The 21836-nt window shown below is 44.9% G+C and overlaps 2 protein-coding genes across 4 annotated transcripts; one reads left to right on the plus strand and one right to left on the minus strand.

Moving 5' to 3' along the window:
• Positions 1–599: 599 nt before the first annotated feature.
• On the minus strand, positions 600–10966 carry BAG4 (BAG cochaperone 4). Of its 3 annotated transcripts, none has more exons than XM_048512926.1 (5): positions 10854–10966; positions 8411–8512; positions 6422–6679; positions 3370–3624; positions 600–2092 (listed from the first exon to the last, which is right to left on the minus strand). In XM_048512926.1, exons 1-5 carry the CDS (start codon positions 10857–10859, stop codon positions 1589–1591), a joined length of 1125 nt encoding a protein of 374 aa, XP_048368883.1. In that variant the 5' UTR covers positions 10860–10966; the 3' UTR covers positions 600–1588. The 3 variants fall into 3 exon arrangements, with proteins under 3 accessions (XP_048368883.1, XP_048368881.1, XP_048368882.1); XM_048512924.1 differs by lacking the exon at positions 10854–10966 and adding an exon at positions 10581–10804; XM_048512925.1 differs by lacking the exons at positions 8411–8512; positions 10854–10966 and adding an exon at positions 10581–10804.
• Positions 10967–11884: 918 nt separating this feature from the next.
• On the plus strand, positions 11885–21368 carry LSM1 (LSM1 homolog, mRNA degradation associated). Its single transcript, XM_048512927.1, has 4 exons — positions 11885–12024; positions 14142–14210; positions 20459–20574; positions 20832–21368. The coding sequence occupies exons 1-4, from the start codon at positions 11979–11981 to the stop codon at positions 21000–21002; spliced, it is 402 nt and encodes a 133-aa protein (XP_048368884.1). The 5' UTR covers positions 11885–11978; the 3' UTR covers positions 21003–21368.
• The last annotated feature ends 468 nt before the right edge of the window (positions 21369–21836 follow it).

Genomic DNA, 21836 nt, shown 5'->3' on the forward strand with positions numbered 1-21836 from the left:
TTAATTTTTGTCTTTCCAAGAGCCCAGTCTTTCAGAACTTCTGTTACTCATCTAACTCACTGGATTTGGTTATTCTATGATTATCCTGTTCTTAAGTACAAAACAGAGCCTCCAGTTAGTGATCTTGTGAGCATGCTCACAAGAGTTAATCCTGCCCTTCCTCTGGGTAACTCGATGCAGTATGACAGTCTAGTGTGGCTGAGAAGAATGACCAGCTCAAGGTCACCTTTCATGAACGAGCCAGGACCTGAACTCTGGTTTCCCAGCTCTCAGCCCAAAAACTAGGAAATAGTGGTTGTGTTGGTCTGCAGCAGAGCAGCTAGATTGGAATCCAGAAGCACTTAGAGACTGACAAGATTTTGGGGATATAAACTTTTAAGAGTCCCTTCTGACTCTTGAAAGCTTACATCCACCCAAATCTTGTTGGTCTCTACCCTGCTACTGGACTCAAATACAACTCACCTACCATACCAGCACAGACCTTCTTGCCAAAGATGTCCTAAGCAACAGGTTACAAGAATTAGGCTGTTCGTATCAAGTCTATTGTGCATTTTGTCTCTTATAAGATAGACGCTTAAGACAGATTACCAAACCATTCGTGCGGTCACACCCAATATCATTTTAATTTGACACCAATACTGTCATTTGCAAACTTAGCATTAGAAAAACGTGGAGGTTTATTTCTCACGTTGGAGACCAAGAACCACTTTTGCAATGAACAAGGTATTTACAGTAGTAGTAGCCTTACCTGTCCCCCTCCAGACAGCAATTGTACAGAATCACCATTTACACAGATAGAAGTCATCTTTTTTTAAAAGAAACATGTGAAATATCACTAACACATTTGGCCAAGGGCATTTGTGGACAGAGTCCTTACAATCATTTGTCTCACTTGCTAGCACTGCCTCTTGCATAGGCAAGTCAAATCTTTTCCTTAGTTCCTTCTGCCTATCTTATAAAAAGCATCATGATTATATTTCCACAGTACAGGAAAAAAGCAAGACAGCTACGCTGGCATTGGCTGCCCAACTGACTGGCTCATCAGAAGGGCTTCACTTTAGCAGGATGTACCCCAATGATACAGAATACAACACAATTTCTATGATAACAGTGAGGAAACTGTAAATAATACAAAGAGGAGCATCTTAAAGAGACTGTTGTCTTGATTTTACTGGTGCTGTGTTGCAACTGAATTGTCTTTGTACCTTGCACTGATACATAACCCAGCTGTTCTGAGAAGTTGCTGATGACTTTAGAGATTCACAGCCTTATCTCAGAATGTCTTACCGAATGGTAATTCTCCAGTGAAGTGTGCTGATAACTAGGGAAGCTACTACAGCTACAGTCTTCAGTCATTAGGGTCAGCAGATAATCTCTTTGCCTACATTCGTCTGCAGAAACACCAAGCTAAGAATTTAGGTCTGAAATAGTTGTTCAGTTTCAATCAGCTCACCATGTGTTGTGATTTTAAAATCAAAACTCAAGTTACGATTTATTGCTTTGGGTGTTAAAACAGCTGGGGAGTGAACAAAGACAAAAATCTTTGGGCGCTCCAGGACTCTACTTTAGGACTGTTGCTATCCCCAACTTAGAGACCCTTTCTTTCCAGTTCTTCCAGTATGGCCTGGATTCTGTGAACAGCCTCTTTTCTTGCCTGGCGGACATTCTCTTGACCCCCTGTCTCTATAGAGTCCAGCTCCAACAGCTTCTTGGTCAGCATTTCCTCCAGTAGCCGATAGCCTTTATCGGTTTTCTTCCCCACAAATTCGTCTACCTCTTCCTCTAGCAGTTCAACTCCTTCCATAACGTCCATAACCTTTTGAACTCCTGGCTGTACATCTGAAGGTTCTGGTGGAAGCTGCCCATTGCTTTTGAAGCCCGATCCATAGTCAACATTCAGAACAGGCTTCTTCTGAACGTTATCATACAGCTGGGGTTGTGCGCTGTACTGCACTTTGGTGCTGGAAGCAGATGGCTTAGTGTCAAGCTGTGCCAGCTTGTGATCATTCATGGTCCCAGGAGGCAGGTGAGAGGCTTCTGGAAAGTAGCTGTGCTGGTTAGTTCCTTGCTCCAATTGGTTGTAAGAGGAGTCCTAAGGGGAGAAACAAGAGGTTTCAACATTGTACCGAGCTCCACCAATTCTATTACCCAACATTTTACATCAAAAATGAAGTGCATGCAGATCCCCTGGCAGCCAATATTGCCAGTCTGCTTCTCTACTCTTGAGCAAGGTCTGCATAGTTAGGACAGCAGTACATGAGGGGTCAGGCACTGAAAGACACTAGAGGCAGGACATGCAGTTTGAACCTGTCAGAATGACATCACAATGAGACATTACCCAATAGGCGGGCTTCCAGTTGGTCTTCCCTATGAACTCTGCCACCAATAACCAGTTCTAAAACAAGAGCTTCGGCTGGGAAATCAAATTGAATAAATGACACACACATCAAAATAGTGCTAGAAGCTTGGTAGATTAAGTTATTTTGGTTCACATATGCTCTAGCAATGGAAAAACAGCGTAGGACTGCCAAGACGATATGTAGACCACCTCAATTATCCACAGGACTAAGGAGAGTTGAAGTATTTCCAAAACTTGAGTCCACTACAAAGTCCGGAGGTGATGTCACTGTGGTTGGACAGAAACAAAACTAGCTAGCTGCTCAAGCCAGCTATATTACATATGATCCAGAAGGCCTGAGCAGAAGTACCTGTGCCATCAAAGCTCCAAGAAACATAGGTACAAGATATCGTGTATACTACCCCCTGCCTTTATCTGGAGGTAAGAAAACTGGGGCACAAATTCATCAGGAGATACAACAGACTGCATATGCATACTCTGCAAGCAACATCAAAAAGTAGCCCTCTGGAATTAGGTTACAGACATGGGGTACATGTAAGGGCTCACACCTCTTAAGCTTTTAAGTCAGAAGCCAAAGGTAAACATTAGGATTAGGAAACTTTCCCTCCCCTAACTGAGGAGCTGGAATTTAGCGACAGATATTACCTGCCCAAGGGGCCAAGCAGAGGCAGCAACTGAGCAAGAAATATCACTAACAGTAGCCAGGACAATGCAACATGGTGAGGTACAATGGACAATACCACCACTACCTTCATTCTTGATACTTGAAGTCCATGGCCACATAATACAGAAGGTGCTGAATTATTTTAAGCAACTGATGCCAAAAGCCTGGAATTCACTGGGCTCCAAGAGGACATTTACAAAAATAGCTCATTGACACAAAAGGGTCCCTAACAATATGAAGCACAGTATGGGACCCATTGAAAGGGGGTGGGTCGGTGGGTAGCTAAGCAAGTGCAACTCTTCAGCCTGAAGGAAAGGTGATCTCTTTGTACACCTGAAAAAGGTACCTTTGCACTGTTAATTGGAGGATGTGGGGCAGATGCCCCATTGGTAGGCCAAGGTGCAGAAGATTCAGCAACATATCGATTCCCATGTTGTGTTGATGCAGGAGACCAGCCATAAGGAGGCTGCATCCCATAAGTGCCAGGAGGTCGCCATGTTGTATCTTGAAGCCTTGGTTGGGGTGGCGGTGGCGGCCCCTGCTGAGGGATACCATGATTGCAGTCACCATATGGATAGGATGAGACTGGAAAGCCAGGTGCCTGCAGGGCAGAGAAAAAAATATTTCCTCATTCACTTAACTCATTAAAAGCATTATGATAATTTAAAAAACCTCACTGGGAGAATACTTTAATATACTAGTGGGGCCCGGCCACGCGTTGCTGTGGCTTATTGTGGTGAAATGGGAAAGGAACAGTAGCACCAAATCAATTGCAGAGGCCAGCAGTACTTGCTCATGCAAGCACGCAGCCTGATACTGTGAAATGTCAGTGATGTGTGTGCCTGCATTCCCGGGGGGATGGAAAGGCACCCCTCCCACACATCTAGGCTGGCTGGTCATGATCCTTTACCTGGGAGTAAGTTTGGGTGTCGCTTCTGAGGAAACCCTCTGAGAGGCGCAATGCAGCCATTCAAAGTATTGCGTGCCTGGTTTTCTTAACTGTAACCGCAGTATTCAGGGAATCTAGGGTGCCTGGCCCCTCCCTCCCGTCCCTTGCATGTTGCCCCTCACTCTCTTCCCTCCCTCCCTTCTCTTCCCTTGTATGCCACGCCTTCCCCTCCCTCCCTTCCCTTCGCTAGGGGTGGGGTGGGTCATATCAAGATGCTGGGCCCCTGCCTCCCCTCCCTTGCATGCCACCCCTCACTCTCTCCCCTCTCTCACTTCTCTTCCCTTGCATGCCTCCCCCTCCATCCCTTTCCTCTCCCTCCCTCTCTTCCCTTGCATGACACCCCTCCCTCTCCCTCTTTCCCTCTCCCTCGTGTGTATGTGTGTGTATGTGTTTCATTTCCACTCGAGTTATTGCCTATGTACTGTTTCCACTGCTCATATCTGGCCATCTGAGTGAACATTCTAAGCTGCATGAACATTCTAAGGGTGACAGTTACACACAGGCAGCTGCATGTCCTTCACCAGGGAGCGCCAGGAAAAAGGTGTTTTACCTGGGCCAGGTGTGAAATTTCAGGTATGTGAACATCTAAAAACACTCTCACCTGGATGACTATAGTGGCTGGGAATTTTCAGAGGAATTGGCCCAGCAGTTACTGAGGTATACTGTCATCAACAAAAACACTGTTAGCTTTTTATATATATAGATTGTCGAAGGCTTTCACGGCCGGAATCACCGGGGTGCTGTGTGGTTTCCGGGCTGTATGGCCGTGTTCTAGCAGCATTCTCTCCTGACGTTTCGCCTGCATCTGTGGCTGGCAAATCCACTATCAGATCCTCTGAAGATGCCAGCCACAGATGCAGGTGAAACCAGGAGAGAATGCTGCTAGAATGCTGAAACCATATTTCAACTAGAAACTCCACAACACCAATACACTTTAATACATAAGAAATTATAAATTGCAAGCTTCTCCTTAAGAGGTATTAGAGGAGGAATGCCTCTACAATTATGCATTGCTGTATTACAGAAGGCACAATCAATGTATTTTTTAAAGGATGTTTCCCCTCCAATGCAATTTATGTATATTTAATCTATAATTAATTGACTAAAAGCACCATTTGAAGGGGGGGCAAATACACCAGTGGAAGTGTGCTTGGCAGCGGATTTGCCTTCCCCAGGGAACTTACCCTGATGGAGGGGTGAAGCTGCCGGTGTGTGGCCACGGCAGCCTTCTCCGGCACTGAGATACAGTGCTGGATGCTGTGCCAGAATCCCAGCGCCCCCTCTGCCGGTGTAGCTGGAGCGAGTCAGGGCGATATTAGTCAGCTCCTTCCTGGCCATTTGGCACATTATGCAAGCAGCCAAGAACTGAGATTGAAGCCATTTTCTTGGGTGGCCTTAAAGGCTTCTCAGTGGCAGGGAGACATTTTCACTTTTTGAGCCTCCCCATGGCACCAGGAAGCCTCTTTGGGCGCCATGGATGTGCACCCAGCTCTTGGATGGGAGTGCCTAGCTCATATGGTCAGTTACAAGTCCTTTAATTGGCAACAGTTCTAATGGGGACACATCATAAAGAATCATGAAGATCAAATAGGTCAAATCAGGTAGTAACTTCAGTGGGCTTACCAGAGGAACAGGAAGAGGAGTTTGGATTTATACAGGATTATGCAGGATTTTTCTCCTGTAAGGAGACTCAAGGTGGCTTACAAAACCTTTCCTCTACCCACAACAGAAACCTTGTAATGTAGGTGGGGCTGAGAGAGTTCTGTCAGAACTTTGATTAGCCCAAGGTCACCCAGCAGGCTTCATGTGTAGGAGGTGGAAAACAAATCCAATTCATCAGATAAGAGTCTGCCATGCATGTGGAGCAGTGGGGAATCAAACTTGGTTCTCCAGATTAGAGTCCACCGCTCTTAACCATTACTCCACGCTGGCTCTCAAGAAGCTATGAATCATACTGCTTTTGGGGCAATCCTGAATATTTTCCTCAAACTGTAATTTCATCCTGTGTAGGAAAACTGTAATATGGGATTACAAAGCTCACCATCTCCTGCAGCTCCCATTCAAGACTTCTGAGCATATGAGATCAAGTTGGACATGGGAATAGGATTTAGGAAGCAATACTAAGCATGCCTATTAGAAAGCAAGTTCTTTCGAACTCTGAAACTTTCTCTGGGTGAACATCATTAGGAATGGGCTGCTAGGTCACAAATGAAATATACCATGTAAACATCATTGGGCAACTGGAAAATATGCCAGGAGAAAGTGGTAGATTCTTCTTGGCTAAAAGCTGTACCAGTAAACCAAGCAAGGTTTAAGTGTAGAAATCCAACAAACAACTACTTTCAGCCAAGAGGCACCAACTTCATCATGCCAAGTCAATAATAGAGCAACATGGATAAATTAGCTCAGACTTTAAAGATCACGCAACTGCCTATAAAAGTTTCCTTACCGGAGGCTGGGCATATCCTGATATTTGCCTCCTCACCATAGACCCTTCAGCCGGGCAGTCGGGTGGGGGGTAATTCCAGTTAGAAGCTGGTGACTGGGACTGGTACATTCCAGGAGACTCTGTAGAATAAGGGGCATGAGGATGTCCTGTAGGATAGTAGGCATTTGACTGAGGGAGGCTGGGATATGGAGGTGGTCCTGTCCCAGGAGCTGAGTACTGAGTGCCATAAACACCATTTGTATAGGAATGATCGATCCCCTGGTAGAAAAAGAAAAGGCATTTAAACCAATCAGCCTAATAAGTAAATAACTACACTTCAAAAATTCCTGGTCAAGAGCTGTAGTGAAGATTAAGAAGACGCTTGTACCTTTAATAGCTTAATGGGAGTTACTGGAGAAGCCACATCCACTGAACTTTTTCGGATCACACAGTATTTAACGGGACAGGAACACCCTTCAATTTTAGCATAGAAAACAATGCAATCTTTTGCCTGAACAATGCTTCCACAGAAAATTTACTGCAACTACCAGCGCTGACTATCCCCTTGGAATCAGGCAAGGCAACAATCCTATACTGACAGCTTATAGTATCCACCTCCCAGATTCTGCCAAGCAAAAGACACTTCACTGTCAGAATTCCCAGATATCTGGATCACGGAGTTCTTCAGTTTGTGGTCAGATAGCCCACTGCAAGCCCACAGGCTTACACAATGCCATCCCTGCTCCTTGTTGTGTACTGTGTTCAATGGTGACTGCACAGTGACTGTACTCGGAGAACAAGTAATCCTCCTACATAATAAAGCCAGAAAAAAAACCCTGTGCTTCAGTCACTTCAGAGTTACCTCTAAGCAGGGACCGTTTTGCTTGCAACCCCTTCCAAGAGAAGCTGCCCCAAGCCCCTATCCAAGTCCAATACACTTTCCTCAAATGTTCAGGTATGCTTTACAATGATTCCATTACTGCATCTCAATAATAACAATGAACAAGAAGCACACTTAATTTCACATCTACCAATTCCACTTTTTAGCTTTATTATAATTTTAAAATAACTCATTCGCTATGAGAAAGTCTGACTGTGAAAAGCAGGATACAAGCTCTCTAATAAATACACATAAGAAAGCCAATAGTAGAGCATTGATAGCTCTGGCCTTCAAGTTTATTTGTTCCTCAAGTCAGACAAAAAAATAGTAGCAGAAAAGTCAACCCAAGCATTTGTTAATGGTAGTTTTGATTTATTGGATGTTTTTATCCAGCTGTTGGATTCACATAACCTGTATTTTGATCTGCATTATAGCTTCTTACATACTTTTACTGCTATGTGTTCCTGTACTTTCCATAGATGAACACACACAACTGATTTTGTTATATATTGTGTTCTTAAGCATCAACATTGTATATAGCAGTGGTTCTCAACCTGGGGGTCGCAACCCCTTTGGGGGTTGAATGACCCTTTTACAGAGGTCGCCTAAGACTCTCTGCATCAGTGTTCTCCATCTGTAAAATGGATAAATGTTAGGGTTGGGGGTCACCACAACATGAGGAACTGTATTAAAGGGTCACGGCTTTAGGAAGGTTGAGAATTACTGGTATATAGGAAGCGGCACTATGTCTGTTTACCTACATTCTCAGGTATTTTTAGTAGGAAGTTTGTTACACTTTTTGGTATGGGAATATTTTGCAGATAAAGGGCAGAAATTGTCAGAGCTTTCTGGTCTGCTGCGCAAGGCAGACGATCAGATGCAAACGTTCTTACATCACATCAACATCATGAATCAGTGTTTCGCACTCAAGATACTATATTAGATCACTGAAGAAGGACAGAACTACTGCAGCACAGAAGGCCCGATCGAAGTCAAAATTCTGCTTCTTAGGAATAACTCTCAGCACTGCAGCACAATCCATCCCGTAAGCAAACAGATGACTCCATCCAAGGTTACACTCTAGAACTGAGTAACCCTGGTTAGCTACTCATAAAACATTCTTACTCTACCTGGCCTTGGAGTTCAGGCCCAGCAGGGTATGGACTTGGGTAAGAAGCCCTAGGCTGAGAGTTCCAACAGTGGGAGCCATATCCGGCATAAGAGGGCTGCTCCTAAGGGGAAGAAAAGTAAAAAAAAAAAAAAAAACGGGGGGGGGGGGTTACTTCCTGAAAACCAGCAACATACAAGAGTACTGAAGCTTCGGTCTCCACTTGAACTCACATGTCCACAATAATTTTACAAAACCCTCTGGAAGAACATGATATTGTGAATGGATTCACATAATTTGTTCACCCAAAAATTTGAAAATGGCATATTACATATTATATTTTACAGTTTCATATTACATAATTAACAATTCATGGCGAATAAGGTTTGACTATAATATACCTTAAATGGAAAACTATTTAAACTGTTTACAGATAGATTTTTTTCACAAAAAGCATTTAAATTTACAAATCCAATTTAAACTTTTAAAATCCATTAATTTTTTTAAAAAAAATTATTCACCCTGAAAGACATATCTGTAGTTTGCATTCAGTGGACATGGAGGTTTGCAGGATTTTACTGACATTGCAACTCTTGCATACATGAAATATTTCTCTGTCCACTAACGCTGCATTTTTAGTCCTCCTATTAGCAGACAGACAAAGAGGCAGGGTCATACTAATGACAATTATGTCTCAGCATGCTTTCCCCACCAGTAAGCCTGAAGTCTTTGTTTTCAAAGTATAGCAAAATTAAGCAGACTAGCAATGTGGGGAAAGAATCTGCATAGAATAAATTGCACTCATGGATGAGCAGCCAATCTGCAACATAGGCATAACAAAGGGCACAAGTACCAGGGTAGAGTATCTGGTAGAGGGCCCTAATGGCTTGGTCTGAAGCATGTATTCTTCTGAAGCATATTATTCTGTCTGAAGCATGTATTCTTTCCCATATTAGGGACTGCTCTCTGGCCTTAGAAAACTGGAAGCAAAGCTACTCACAGTGGACAGCTGGGCCTGCATACGTACTCAGACCACTTTTGAATGGCACACTCTCAGTACTGTGGTACTGACTAGTGGCACACTTCTCAAGAACACACACAAGCACATGAAGCTGCCTTATACTAAACTGGACATTTGGTCTATCAAGGTCAATACTATCTACTCAGATAGGCAGTAGCTGTCCATGGTCTCAGTTAAAAGCCATTCACATCACCCACTAACCGATCCTTTCAGCTGCAGAAGTCAAAGATTGGACCCGGGACTCTCTGCATGGCAAGTGGATTCTCCGCAACCAAGCTAGAACTCACCCCCACCATTATGTTAGCATGAAAAATGGACAGATCCAGAACAGTTAAATGAGCGGGGGACAAGCTCCCATCACACGCTAAGAGGGCAGGTAAAGGAGTTGTAATATAGAAACTAAGCAGGGGGCAGACAGGTTTAATCCCAGTGCCTAAACTGTATGGCTGACTTTGTTTCCTGTCTAAGAAAGATGTTGGTATATACATACCTATTTGGGGAAAGTGCTGCTCTGCGGGGAACACCTGTGCTTTTTAAAAAATTACTCCACAGTGGTTTCAGTCAAATTCTTTCATACATTTCAAGCTTTAAGTTAATATTCAATACCAGTTGAAGCAGTGACGCCTATTTATGAGCTTAAGATAATTCTTTTCAATGCAATATCTCAATTTTTCTTCAACTCTCTGCAGCCTGACTTTCATGAGTCACAGTTCTATAACACACCACTTGATTTGTATGTTTACTTCTAAAGACAGAGCAGGAAAGCAGAAAAGGTGGGAAATGAGACAAGGAACAGCAGGGTAGAAACCAAAAATACAACAGACGATACAGGGTTGTTGTTTTTTTGCAAAACTTCAACCTAGTACATCTCACCTCCCTTTTGTCCTTAACCTGGTGCAACTCCCCACCCCCTTGTCCTTGAGAGCACACAGAAAAGAGGTGAGCTTTTTGGCCCTTAAGCAAATGGGACACGCAAAAATGGAAACAAAAGCATATCCAGATGTGCAATTAAATAAAAAGGGTAGGAGGGCCTCGCCCCTAAACGATGGCATAACTGCACGCGTAGTGACGTCACAGAACAGCTGCACGTGGCAGCGGTTCTCTGCGGCGGGAGGGATGACAGCTTACGTCACGCACAGCTGATAACAGCCAGGGGGGATTTGACCGTTACCTGGTATCTGCCATTGTCGCCACGGGGCGTCCTGTCCGCCCTACAGCCATGCAGAGGGCATCTGCGGACCTCCATGCCCCATGGTGGCGGAGGGGGCTCCGGCTCCGGCCGAACCCGTTCCACTTCCGCACCGTGTAACAGCCTCCGCAACGCCGCCGCCATAACGGCTCCTCAATTCCTCCTCACCACCGCCTCCCTCCGAGGACCGCTAAACGCATGCGCAGCTAAGGCCCCGCTCTAACCAAGCAGCACTGCAGGCATCCCCCCGCTTACCCTCATTTAGATCGTCAGTTTGCCAAGCCAATGGGCCGCTATCTTAGAGAACCCGGATGTATGGAGTCCGAGAAGCGCGCGACTCCTTTTCGACGTCCCCCGATGTGTTCGACGTTCTTCGGCAACGTCCGCCTATCTTGCTAACTAGCCAATCAGGAGAGACCTTTGCCAACCGGTTCGGGTAACCCTTGAGGTGCTGCAGCGGAACGAGCTGGCTGTAATTCCGAGAAGTGAAACCAAATGATACAGGAGTCCTACAGAACCTTAAAGACCAGCAGCGTTTATTTCAGCGGAGCCACACAATTTTACATCAATTTGGCCTGATTAGTGTACTGTATTTTAATGTATTGTATGGTGTTTATTTTAATCTGTATTTTAATGTATTATATTAATGTATTTTGAACTCGTGAATAACAGGGCTCTCTGAGCCCTGTGAATTAAATAAACACGCAGCCGATGCACTGGGCACGTCGCAGAGGTTTTCCTAGACAGGTACAGGCAGGAGAATGTTTTATTATTTTGCTATATTCCTAGCCCACAAACTCAACTACGGCTGCTCCCGCACACCCTTCGATGCTGCATTACCGGACCAATTGGTGGGTACAAGTCCATGCAGGAAAACCCAGTGATGCCATCCCAAACGATTGCTGAATTGCCTATTTACTTTGGAGCAATAGACATTCCCTGAACTCAGAGGGGAAGAGTGGTGGCAGCATTTTGCAGTAAACTCGCTGGGCTCAGCTTGCAAACTCCGCAGGGCTGACTCTTGAGTAAGCATGCGCTGAGCCCGGGCGTGTTTACTGCAAAATGCCATTCCTGCAGCTTGAGCCGAGCCCCCATCGCCTTCCCTTCCCTTTTCCGCACCGGATCAAAATCAGGTCTGATTTCTCGGCCAGGTGGTCGGTCCCTATTTTAGCAGGGCATACAAGCCTTAAGCCGGCGCTTTGCAAAACCTTTCAGAGCTCCATGCGCACCAACCCCCCGGGCACCCAAAGCCTCCCCGCCGCTTCTCTCCGCCCTGCTGGAGCATGTGCTTCCGGACCGGGCGGGGAGAGAGCAAGGGGAGGTTCCGCTTCTTCCAGAGCAGATGCTGGCGGAGGGGCTTCCGCTGCAACCGGGGGAAAGATGAATTATATGCCAGGCACCGCGAGCCTCATCCAGGATATAGATAGTGAGTGCACCCCCTTCCCCAGGCGCGTGCCCCGGATGCGCCCCCCTTTCAATCGGGAGGGGTCCTTTCTGGAAGCAGAGAGCTGGGCCACCCGTTTGACTTTCTCGGGACTCTCTTAGCCTGGGCTGGCAGGCGTGATTCTTTCCTTCACGATTACATTCTCCCAACAGCCCGGTGAGGTAGGCTAGGTGAAGAGCAACACCAGATCCTGGTCCGATGCTCCAGTCAGACTAGGTTCCCTCTTAGCCTGTCGCTTTCTTGTGCGTCCCACAACCTTCCAGGACGGTTGCTGCCTGTGCCTGCCTTCCATTATTTATTTTTAAGCTTTGTTTCAGGAAATAAGATTGCATCGTCCGTTTTCTGACATGTGGCAAATTAATGAACTCTCATGTTTAATGCTCTTAAAGCAGTGTTTTGCAATCTCTGTGCCAGGTAGGGAGATTGCTTTGCACACCACTGTGACTGACTTCCTCGTACTGCTGGAGAGTGACTGTTTCCCTTTTTTCCGTCAAAGGAAGAGCCTTTATAGATTAGTTGAATATTGCCGTGCTTTAGCTTGAAGCTGTATGATTAATTCATGGTCCAGAAGGTGAAAGAGGCAACAAGGGGGAATGGCTGTATTTGATCTGCTCCTAACCAATGATGATGACCTGGTCAATGGGGTGGAAGTGGTAGGAGTTTGTTGTACAACGGAAAGGGGATGCCAACATTAGTCAAACACACATTCTAGACCAGGGGTAGGGAACCTTTAACAATCAAAGAGCCATTTGGACCCGTTTTACACAGGAAAAGAAAACACTTGGAGCCGCAAATAATTTTTGACATTTAAAATAAAGATAACACTATATATTGGGGGTTTTTTACCTTTAACTCCACTCATTCTGAGAAGCGCATGGATGCGTCCGCCCTGCTGCCTGCAGGGCGGGCAAGGATTGGGCCAGCGGCTCGGACTCATCGGCCGCCGGGAAAGCGCCTGCCCCGCTCGAACGGGGCGGGTGAGAGGGGAAGCCCGCAGCACGGCCCAGCCGACCGTGGGCAGTTGGTGCTCAACCCTGCGCGAACAGGATGGGGCAGGTGGATTTGTTTTGTGATGGGTGCAAGGGCAGAAGAGCCGCATGCGGCTCTCGAGCCTCAGGTTCCCTACCCCTGTTCTAGACTCTAAGAAAGCTGATTTCAGTAAACTTGGCAAACAACCTGGGCATGGCCAAAGGTATGACTTGCAGATCAAGAGCCAAACGGGCTTTTGATCTTTGGCTCTTGTGACTTGCACCTGGCATCCCTCAGGTGAGCCAGCTACAACGTCTTTTCATTTTTTACTAGAATACTTGCTAATACACACGATACAGAATCTTAACTTTGTTTGATGTATTTGCATTGCGATTTTTATTGTTAATTGCTTTTGTCTTCTTTGGGGAGAAAAGCAAAATATAAATGTTTCAGTAGTTATGGGCAGTGCAGCAATAATGCATGTTGCCAGTCGTGCTAATATTTTCTGATGTGTTATGATAACATGACCTAGGATAGGAATTACCATGTCATGAGTATGTAAATGTGCCCAGCAGAGAGATCCGCCAGAGTTGCAACAGGTCAAAATGACTATGGATGTGATGTCATTTCTATTTCTGTTGCTCAGGTGAATTTTTCCTGTAGAGTGACTATATGGATTTCAGCAGGCCTATGTATCTGGCATTTAAAGGGATGTGGACCATCGGGTTCAAATTGATATGCAGAATTCCAATATTATTTAGAGTGCATGCCTCGATGATGCTGGAAAAGAAAGAGTATTTTGTGCATCCAGCCGAGAGTCCCCCTGCTTCTTGCTTCTAAATCCCATTGAGAGGGTTGGAAGTTACCACATGTCCCCACTCTGTCGTGCCTGCTTTGACCTGAGATAAAAGCTCTTTTCTTCCTTAAATCTTGTTAATTTTCATTTGTAGAAATTTTTTGAGGGTTTCCCTCCATCTGCTTTGGAAACCCGTACTCAGAAGAGGAGATGCAAGTCTGTAATGGTTGGAGATGTGGTGGAGGTGGTTGTTTTTTAAAGTCTGCTTGGTGCAGGTTGTGTTGAGCTGGTTTGTGGGTGACTTGGCTACTAATCTGGACTTTTCTTTCCCTAGAGAAACACTTGGTCCTCCTCCGAGACGGCAGGACACTGATAGGATATTTACGAAGCATTGATCAGTTTGGTATGTTCCTCTAAGTTTACCCCCCCCCCTTTTGTTTTTGTTGTTGTTGATGCAGAGATCAACTACATGAGTCCGGCTATGTTTGACAACAACCCAGAATCCAAAGACAGGTACATGTGGGAGTTAAAATCACTAGTGTCCCTATTTTGTTTTTGGCTATAAAGCCTGCCAAAGAAACAGTGACTTTTTAAAAAGCTTGTTGGAGAACTGCTAGGGCCAAACAAAGGGCTGGATCTAACCACTACTGCAAGAAGGCAGCAGTCCTTTTGACAGGAAGGCTGTGCTGAGAATCCTAGAATCTGCAGGTTCAAAATTAATGTAAAATGAAGAGTGTAGTATGCAGGAGAAATGGGTGAGACTGGAAAAGTTGGCTGATTCCAGCCTGGAATGGTTCCATTCCATTTGTACAAACTGGTCTCTTTGGATCCTGGTCCAGATCTTTAAAACTTTGCCCTGCTGTAAGTAAGCTGCTCAATTTCTAATTCATAGCCAAGTTTTTTCCCATCATTTGTGGATACACAAACATGTGCTGTTTGTGGCTGATTTCAGGGGTAGAGTTGTAGAGGAAGGGGATTAAGGCTTTTGTGTGCTTCTGCAAGGGCTGAGAGAGTTGGGGAACTGTGATTGGCCCAAGGTCATTCAGCAGGCTTCATGTGGAGAATGAGATCTTTATACCTTTGTCGAATTCTTTTTCGCCATTCTGTTATGCAAGTTTGACGGGGAAGGAAAATAATATGCTCTAATGTAGAAGTGGGAGAGGAAACAAACAAATCTTCCAGCCTGATGCACTGGGAACATTTTTCTGGTTTGAAAGGATAGGTCCATCAGTAGGTATTAGCCAACATGGTATAGTAGTTTAGAGTGGTGGACTCTAATCTAGCAAACTGGATTTGATTCCCCACTCCTTCACATTTATGGCAGACTCTAATCTGATGAACAAGGTTTATTTCCCCACTCCTACACAGTAAGCCTGCTGTGTGACCTTGGACTAGTCACAGTTCTCTCTGAACTCTCTCAGCCCCACCTACCTCACCAGGTGTCTGTTGTGGGGAGAGGAAGGGAATGGAGTTCGTAAGTTGCTTTGAGACTCCTTATGGTTCAGAAAAGCAGGGTATAAATTCAGACTTCTTCATAATAGCTAAATGAAACCTCCATGTTCGGTGGCAGTGGCCCTCTGAATATTGGATGGTTAGGGGAACAAGTAGAGGTTTTGGTCTTAATGTCCTGATTATAAGCCTTTCCAGAGAATTTGATCAACTGCTGTGCAAAACCAGGTGCTGCACCAGATTGACTGTTGATCTGATTCAGCTGTACTTTTGTTATGTAGTATCCCTTCAGTGTGGATTCACTCTCCCAATTAAGCTTTACCCACTTGCAAAGCATAGATCAGGATATTTTTGAATGCAGATGAAAATGCCACTGTTCTACATATAGTGATCTCCTTTACCGCTAGAGGGAGCCGAATGCTTAGAAATGGCATTCCTACCACTTGAGGGTACAAATGTGTAAATTCAGTTCAGCACTCTGTTGAAATACTTCTCTCAAACAGTAGTTAGGAAAATCCTTACGTTTCTTAGGCCTTCTTAACTTTACCTGATCTTTGCTCTCCAAAACCATATACAAAATGAAGTCATCAATTTGTCCTAAAAAAAAAATCCCATCTGATTTAATAAGTAAAATGCTGGGCAGTTGGTTCAGCAATGTAGTCTTAAATCCTGGCTTAGTGCTTTGTTTGCTGGACACCCTCAGTTTAATTCCCCAGCATCTCTGTATAAAAGAACTTGGGCATAGCAGGTTTTAGGAAAGATGGCTTTTTACCTGAGAGCAGGTTCTAGGGCCTAGGCAAAAGGCAGCATTGAATTAGGTGGACCTGTAGACTGATTCTTTAGAATTCAGCTTCTTGGTAAGGGACATAGCCTGGTGTAAGAAAATATTCTTTGCAGGTTTGGTCTGTGGTATCTTCAGTTGAAACATTTTGGGTAACATGTGATGAGGAATTATTATTTTTATGGTTGTCGCTGCTTTTAAATGTTTTAATTACTTACATTGTTTTCCCTCTGCTGTACACTGCCCAGAGCCCCCAGGGGATGGGGCGGTATAAAAGCTTAAAAAATAAATTAAATAAATAAATAAATAATTATTTTACTTAAATGTAAAATGTAAAAAGAGAGGCCTTTTCTTCCTGAGAACTGCTGATAGTGTTAAAAGTGGGTAGCTTAATTTGTTTATTGGGTAGGTTCATGTGTTTGCATGTCATCGAGTGAGTCAATCAGAGGGTATTTGCCCACAAGAACAATAAATACGGCTGAATAGAAATGAAAGTGGTTTCAGTGGAATTGGCAATGTGGGAAGGGAGCAGTGGCGTAGCTCCCAGGGGATTGGGTGGGGGTAGTCTTGTACTGCCCCCCCGATGCAGGGGCGTGGCAGGGACGCAGGGCACACACGTCCCCCGGGCGCAGTTCCCCCTCGCTACGGCTGTGGAAGGGAGACGCCTGGCAAGATTCGAGCAACTGATTATTTAAAGCAGACAGGGTTGGGGCCTGTTGACCCACTTGCAAAGAAATTTGGGAGCTTTTGGTGCTTTAAGCAACAACCAGAAAAAATAGCTTTGGATCTGTGAAACACACATGATTAGGTTTCCTAGTATTGAGGCTGATATGGGAATGAGCAATAAATATGCCACCACAGATGAAGAAACCGTTATTAACGGCAGCCTTTTAAGGATTGAGGGTGATACCGTTTTTTAAAGATCATAGGTTTAATTTATTTGTGGCGGCTCACAATGTCGCTTTGAAAGCAGACTGTGATAATAAAGAAGGGATAAACACAATGCATGGGTCCAAGAAAACCAGTAGTGGTAGAAGTCTTTCTCTGACGCTCTAGCAATATTTATAAGTGAAGACATTTTATATTGACTATAAAAGCAGGCTAACATTGTGAAAGGCCTATTAAAGTTTGAATTATGGCATCATCCATGCAGCTGCTTTAAATAACTTCTCAGGGGAATTTATAATATGCTCCTAGTAAATAGCTGTTCAGAATAGTCCGTCCCTTTGCTTAAAAGGAGATTGGAGTAGGACATTGGCGTAACTTTACAGAATAAGTGACATCAATCCAGACATGGCATGACTCATTTTATAGCTTGAAATGTGAAATGGAGACTTTTATGTAAGCGAGGTTAGGTGGGATCGTTTGGCGTGCTCAGAAGATCTTTCAATTCCATTTTTGTGCCTTTCCTCCAAGTAGGGCAATGCATTTACATGGTTCTTGGCTTCTGTAGTTCATCATCTCAGCAACCCTTTGCAGTTGGCTATGGCTGAGTATCTGGTTGGCCCTTGGATTTGGATTTTTCATAACTCCATGTGGAATTTGAAGCCAGGTCTCCCCAGTCTACACATACAAATTTAGACTTGGGCTACTCATTGGCTTAGCAATTTGTGGCACTTTTTTCCAGTTAACTGCAGGTTTGCTAAAAAAAGTTTTAGCAGAATTAGATGCAAAACTTGAGTACTGCACAAAGCATCCCAAATAATCATCTGTGTCAATGGCTAGGGAACAGTCTGGGCTGCCTTATCTTGAACCATCTTCCCCTTCAGTTTACAAAGCAAGAGCTTCTGGCTTTCTTCAAGATAAGTGAGTTTATAATTAGGGTCTCACTTGCCAAGTAGTTATGCACCATACAGAATAATAAAAGCTGCTCTGGAATTCTTAAAGGCCTTGTAAACTCTGAAGATAATATGCAAGATGCTTTCTTTTTGGCTGTCTAAAAGTTCTTGAAGGCACCTAATAGGACAGGTCTTTCTTGACTTGTTTTTTTAAAGGTATCATTACCTCTGAACAGTTAATTTTAACTGTTGGCCATTAAGAATGGAACTGAAACTTAACATTCTGCCGACGACTTCTACAATGCTCACACTTTCCCCCTTTATTGGGAACCCAAAGTGGCTTATATCATTTTCCCCTCACCTGTTTTATCACAGCAACCCTGTGGGGTAGGCTAGGCTGAGAGTGACTAGCCTGATGTTATTCATCAACCTTCTATGGCAGAGAAAGGGTTTGTGCTACCGAGCCACAGCCCCTCACTTGAAATCGTGTCTGATGCTGGAGATCCCATCTGGACTAAGAGACCCAAGAACTGCAGACGGGATTAATATTCCCCACTTATGTTTTTACTGGAAAGACCCTTCCCCTGGCTGCTTTAAACACATTGAGAGGAAGAAAGAGATGTAGACGTTGGGACTGTCTTTTTTTTTTCTTTCCCTTGCCATTACTTACCTCAGTCTGGTGGCAGCAATTTTTGTTTAAGGGAATAACACACAGGTGAGGATACCTCTCTCTCCCAGCATTAAGACCCCAATCTCTGTTCCCCTTCCTAAACAGCTTCCCTTTTGTAGCTCCATCTAATGCTACTGAATAGTTGGGAGCCAAGCGATGGCCTCACCGTCATGTGTGATGTGGCTCTGATACGCCTCAGACCTTTTGCAGAATGAAACTGGTCTAGCAAGGCTTTAAGCATTTCTTGAGTAACTCTGAAATGGTGCAATCCTTCCCAACAAACCTGGCTCCTGCCAGCTCTCCCCATTCACCCGGAGCTTGCATTTCTCGTGTTGCCTCTGAAACAAACGTGGGCATTAAGTGTAAAGCTGAAAAGAGTTAAATTTCAGGAGGGTGTGCAGCTTCACAAGGGGCTGAGCAGGCCTCCAGGTACCAAAGACCAGTGTGACTTTGGAGAGGGAGGGGACCTCTTACGACTAGAAGAGGCCACACCTTTTTTCTAATCAAGGACTAGATCAATCTCTTTGCAGTGATGTAGCACCGCTGTGACAAGGTAGGGCAGTTGCCCCAAGGTTTGGGTGCCTGAGAATCTACCACATTGGGGTGGGCAACGCAAGCTTTAACCACCACCACCCCACCCCGTGTTAGGGAAGCAGGAGCAGCGATCCTTGCCCACCACTGGCGGTGCTGTGAGTACAACTGTAGTAGCCTCAGAGCAACCGTGACTCAGAGCACCTTGCTGCCTTTTCTGACTATCCGTAACAGTTGCGTACCCAGAAATCCCTCATTGCAGCTTAAGCCAAGTACTATGAATCATGAATGATTAAATGTTTTTCTATACTCTCTATTGAGCAAGAGATTACTGTACAAGATGAATAGGGCTTGGTAGGACAGCACAATGAAATGATCCTCTGAAAAGCTGGGAATATTATGCACTTTGGACAGCAGTAGCATGTTCATAATTGTCTGCATTTATGCAAGTGCGCACTGTGGAAGGCAAACTGGAGATCCAACCACTTGCTGCTCTTGAACATGTGCATTAAAAAATCACAGTCTAGGGTCGGATGTAGCAATGAACCATGGTTCAATTAAACCATGGTTAGTTAGTGTGATCATCCAAATATTAGGTGGGGTTTATCAAGCCAATATCAGGAGCCATGGTTTGAAGCTGGTTTATTGACATCAGTGGTTTTGTTACAAACACCGGCCTGGCTAAATTCTTGTGTCACTCCTTCTGCACTGTAGGCCAGGATACCAGCAACTGAAGGGCTATGCAAAGATAACGAAACCAGCATGTGTCATGGAAAGCCAGGGCTTGAGTGATTACAAAAACCAAGACTCTGTTTGGAGACAAACTAACCCAAGTTAAAGTAAACCGTGGCTTAGTGGTATTTTTGGGGATTTTGTAGTGGTGCTTTTACAGCACCTCTTGCAGGTTTTGACACCTCTATGAGTAAACTTTAACAAATGTGGTCTTATTTGGTTCATTTTTATCCAGCAGAGTTCAGGGTGACTACTGTTTTATTATTCTGCTATAGATTTACACAGCTACCCATCTGGGATTATCATTATAAGTGGAGATGCTGGGGATAGAACTTGGAACCTTCTGCATGCAAAGAGCATGCTTTATCACTGGCCCAGAGCTCCATCCTCATGCACTACGGCTATGTCCTCGAGTGTGTCGCCTCTCATTGCAAAGCAGAACTGGCACAGAACTTATCCCAGAACAAAGTCTGGGAGCTGCAATTGCCACTGAAACTGAACAATAAAAGGTATCACACTTGAGGACATAGTGCATCAGAGGCCGGCATGCAGTTTACTGTCGGGTGGTACTCAATCAACCTCTTCAAGCACAGCTCTAGAAAATCATGAAGGGCATTGAAGGTATTGTCCATGTATGTTAGATTTCTCGTGCCTCTCTTTCCCCCTCATTTCAGCCCCATCTCTGTTCTCTCCCCTCCTGAAACTTGCAGCCAACTTGGTGTTGCACCAGACAGTGGAGCGCATTCACGTGGGTAAAAAATATGGCGACATCCCCCGTGGCATCTTCGTTGTGAGAGGCGAGAACGTGGTTCTTCTGGGAGAAATTGTAAGTAAGCAACTCATGCCCCCCGACATCCGTTCCCTAGCTTTCTGGTTTACAAAGGTTTAGCATCTCATTAAGAACTGGGCCTTCTTCACCAGCCATATTGTATGAGAAGCGTCAGCTGAATGCTCCAGAGCCCAAACTCTCTCCAAGAGGGCTTACAAGTTCTTGTATTGCAATCTGTGGATCAACCTAGCTATTGACAGCTGCCTTTGTCATCTTGGATGTGATTGTATGACTTGACTCTTATTCCTCCATAGGACCTGGAGAAGGAAAGTGACACACCGTTGCAGCAAGTGTCGATTGAGGAGATCCTAGAGGTACAGCGGGTAGAGCAGCAAGCAAAGCAGGAATCGGAGAAGCGAAAAGTGCAGGCCCTGAAGGAGCGGGGGCTCTCCATTCCCCGGGCCGATACGCTCGATGAATACTAGACAGTCTGTTTGGACAAGCGGCAGCATCTGCACAGCCTTTGAACTGAAGGGGTTTTGTGCTGATACCTTCTTATGACCCAGAACTGGTGTCTTCTTTTTGTTTTATATTCTTCTTTTGGGGGGAATGGTGCACAAGACACAATCTAATTGTGGGTTTTGGCTTTCATTTTGCAAAATCACTGTTCCCAACTACCTGGGTGCTGCCTGATGTCTCCTATAACCCAACGTTGATGGAGCAGCTTGGGACAAAACTTCTTTTTAAGTTGACTTTCTTTAACTGTGACTCTGGAGGAGCTGGAATGATACCTCCTGATGTGTAAATAAAAAGAACTGGCAGTTTGAATGCCAGTGTAGCTGAGGCTGGAACCCTCTTGAGAGTTTGTGCCCGCCTCTTTCATCACCAAGGGCTTCCACCTCCAAATAAACCCAAGACAAGGCTGAAATATAACTTAAGACTGGCATAGCAGGGAGGCTAGTGCATCGAGAAGATGTGGGGGGCAGGGGTGAGTAGTGTGTGGAATTGCCAGTTCTGGAATGGTTCACTCTTGGGCCGTGCACATGGTTCAGTAAGTTGCAGTGTGGAAAAGATCTAAGTGGCTACCTTATAATTTGATCCCAGTTGTGAGTGTTAGTAAAACTGGTCACGGTTGTAGCAGCGCCTACAGAAACACCAGTTCAGCCTACTGACAGAGGAGCAACAGTTGTTCAGCAGGGGAAACAGTCTGCCTTGTTGGGCCAATCTTGGGCAATATTAAAGGACAGCAGAGTGTCACAAGCATATCAGTCCTGCTGGATCAGACCAATGGACTATCTAGTCCAGCATCCTCTTTGCTT

This window comes from Sphaerodactylus townsendi, linkage group LG12 (assembly GCF_021028975.2).
Source record: "Sphaerodactylus townsendi isolate TG3544 linkage group LG12, MPM_Stown_v2.3, whole genome shotgun sequence".
Taxonomy (NCBI): Eukaryota; Metazoa; Chordata; class Lepidosauria; order Squamata; family Sphaerodactylidae; genus Sphaerodactylus; species Sphaerodactylus townsendi.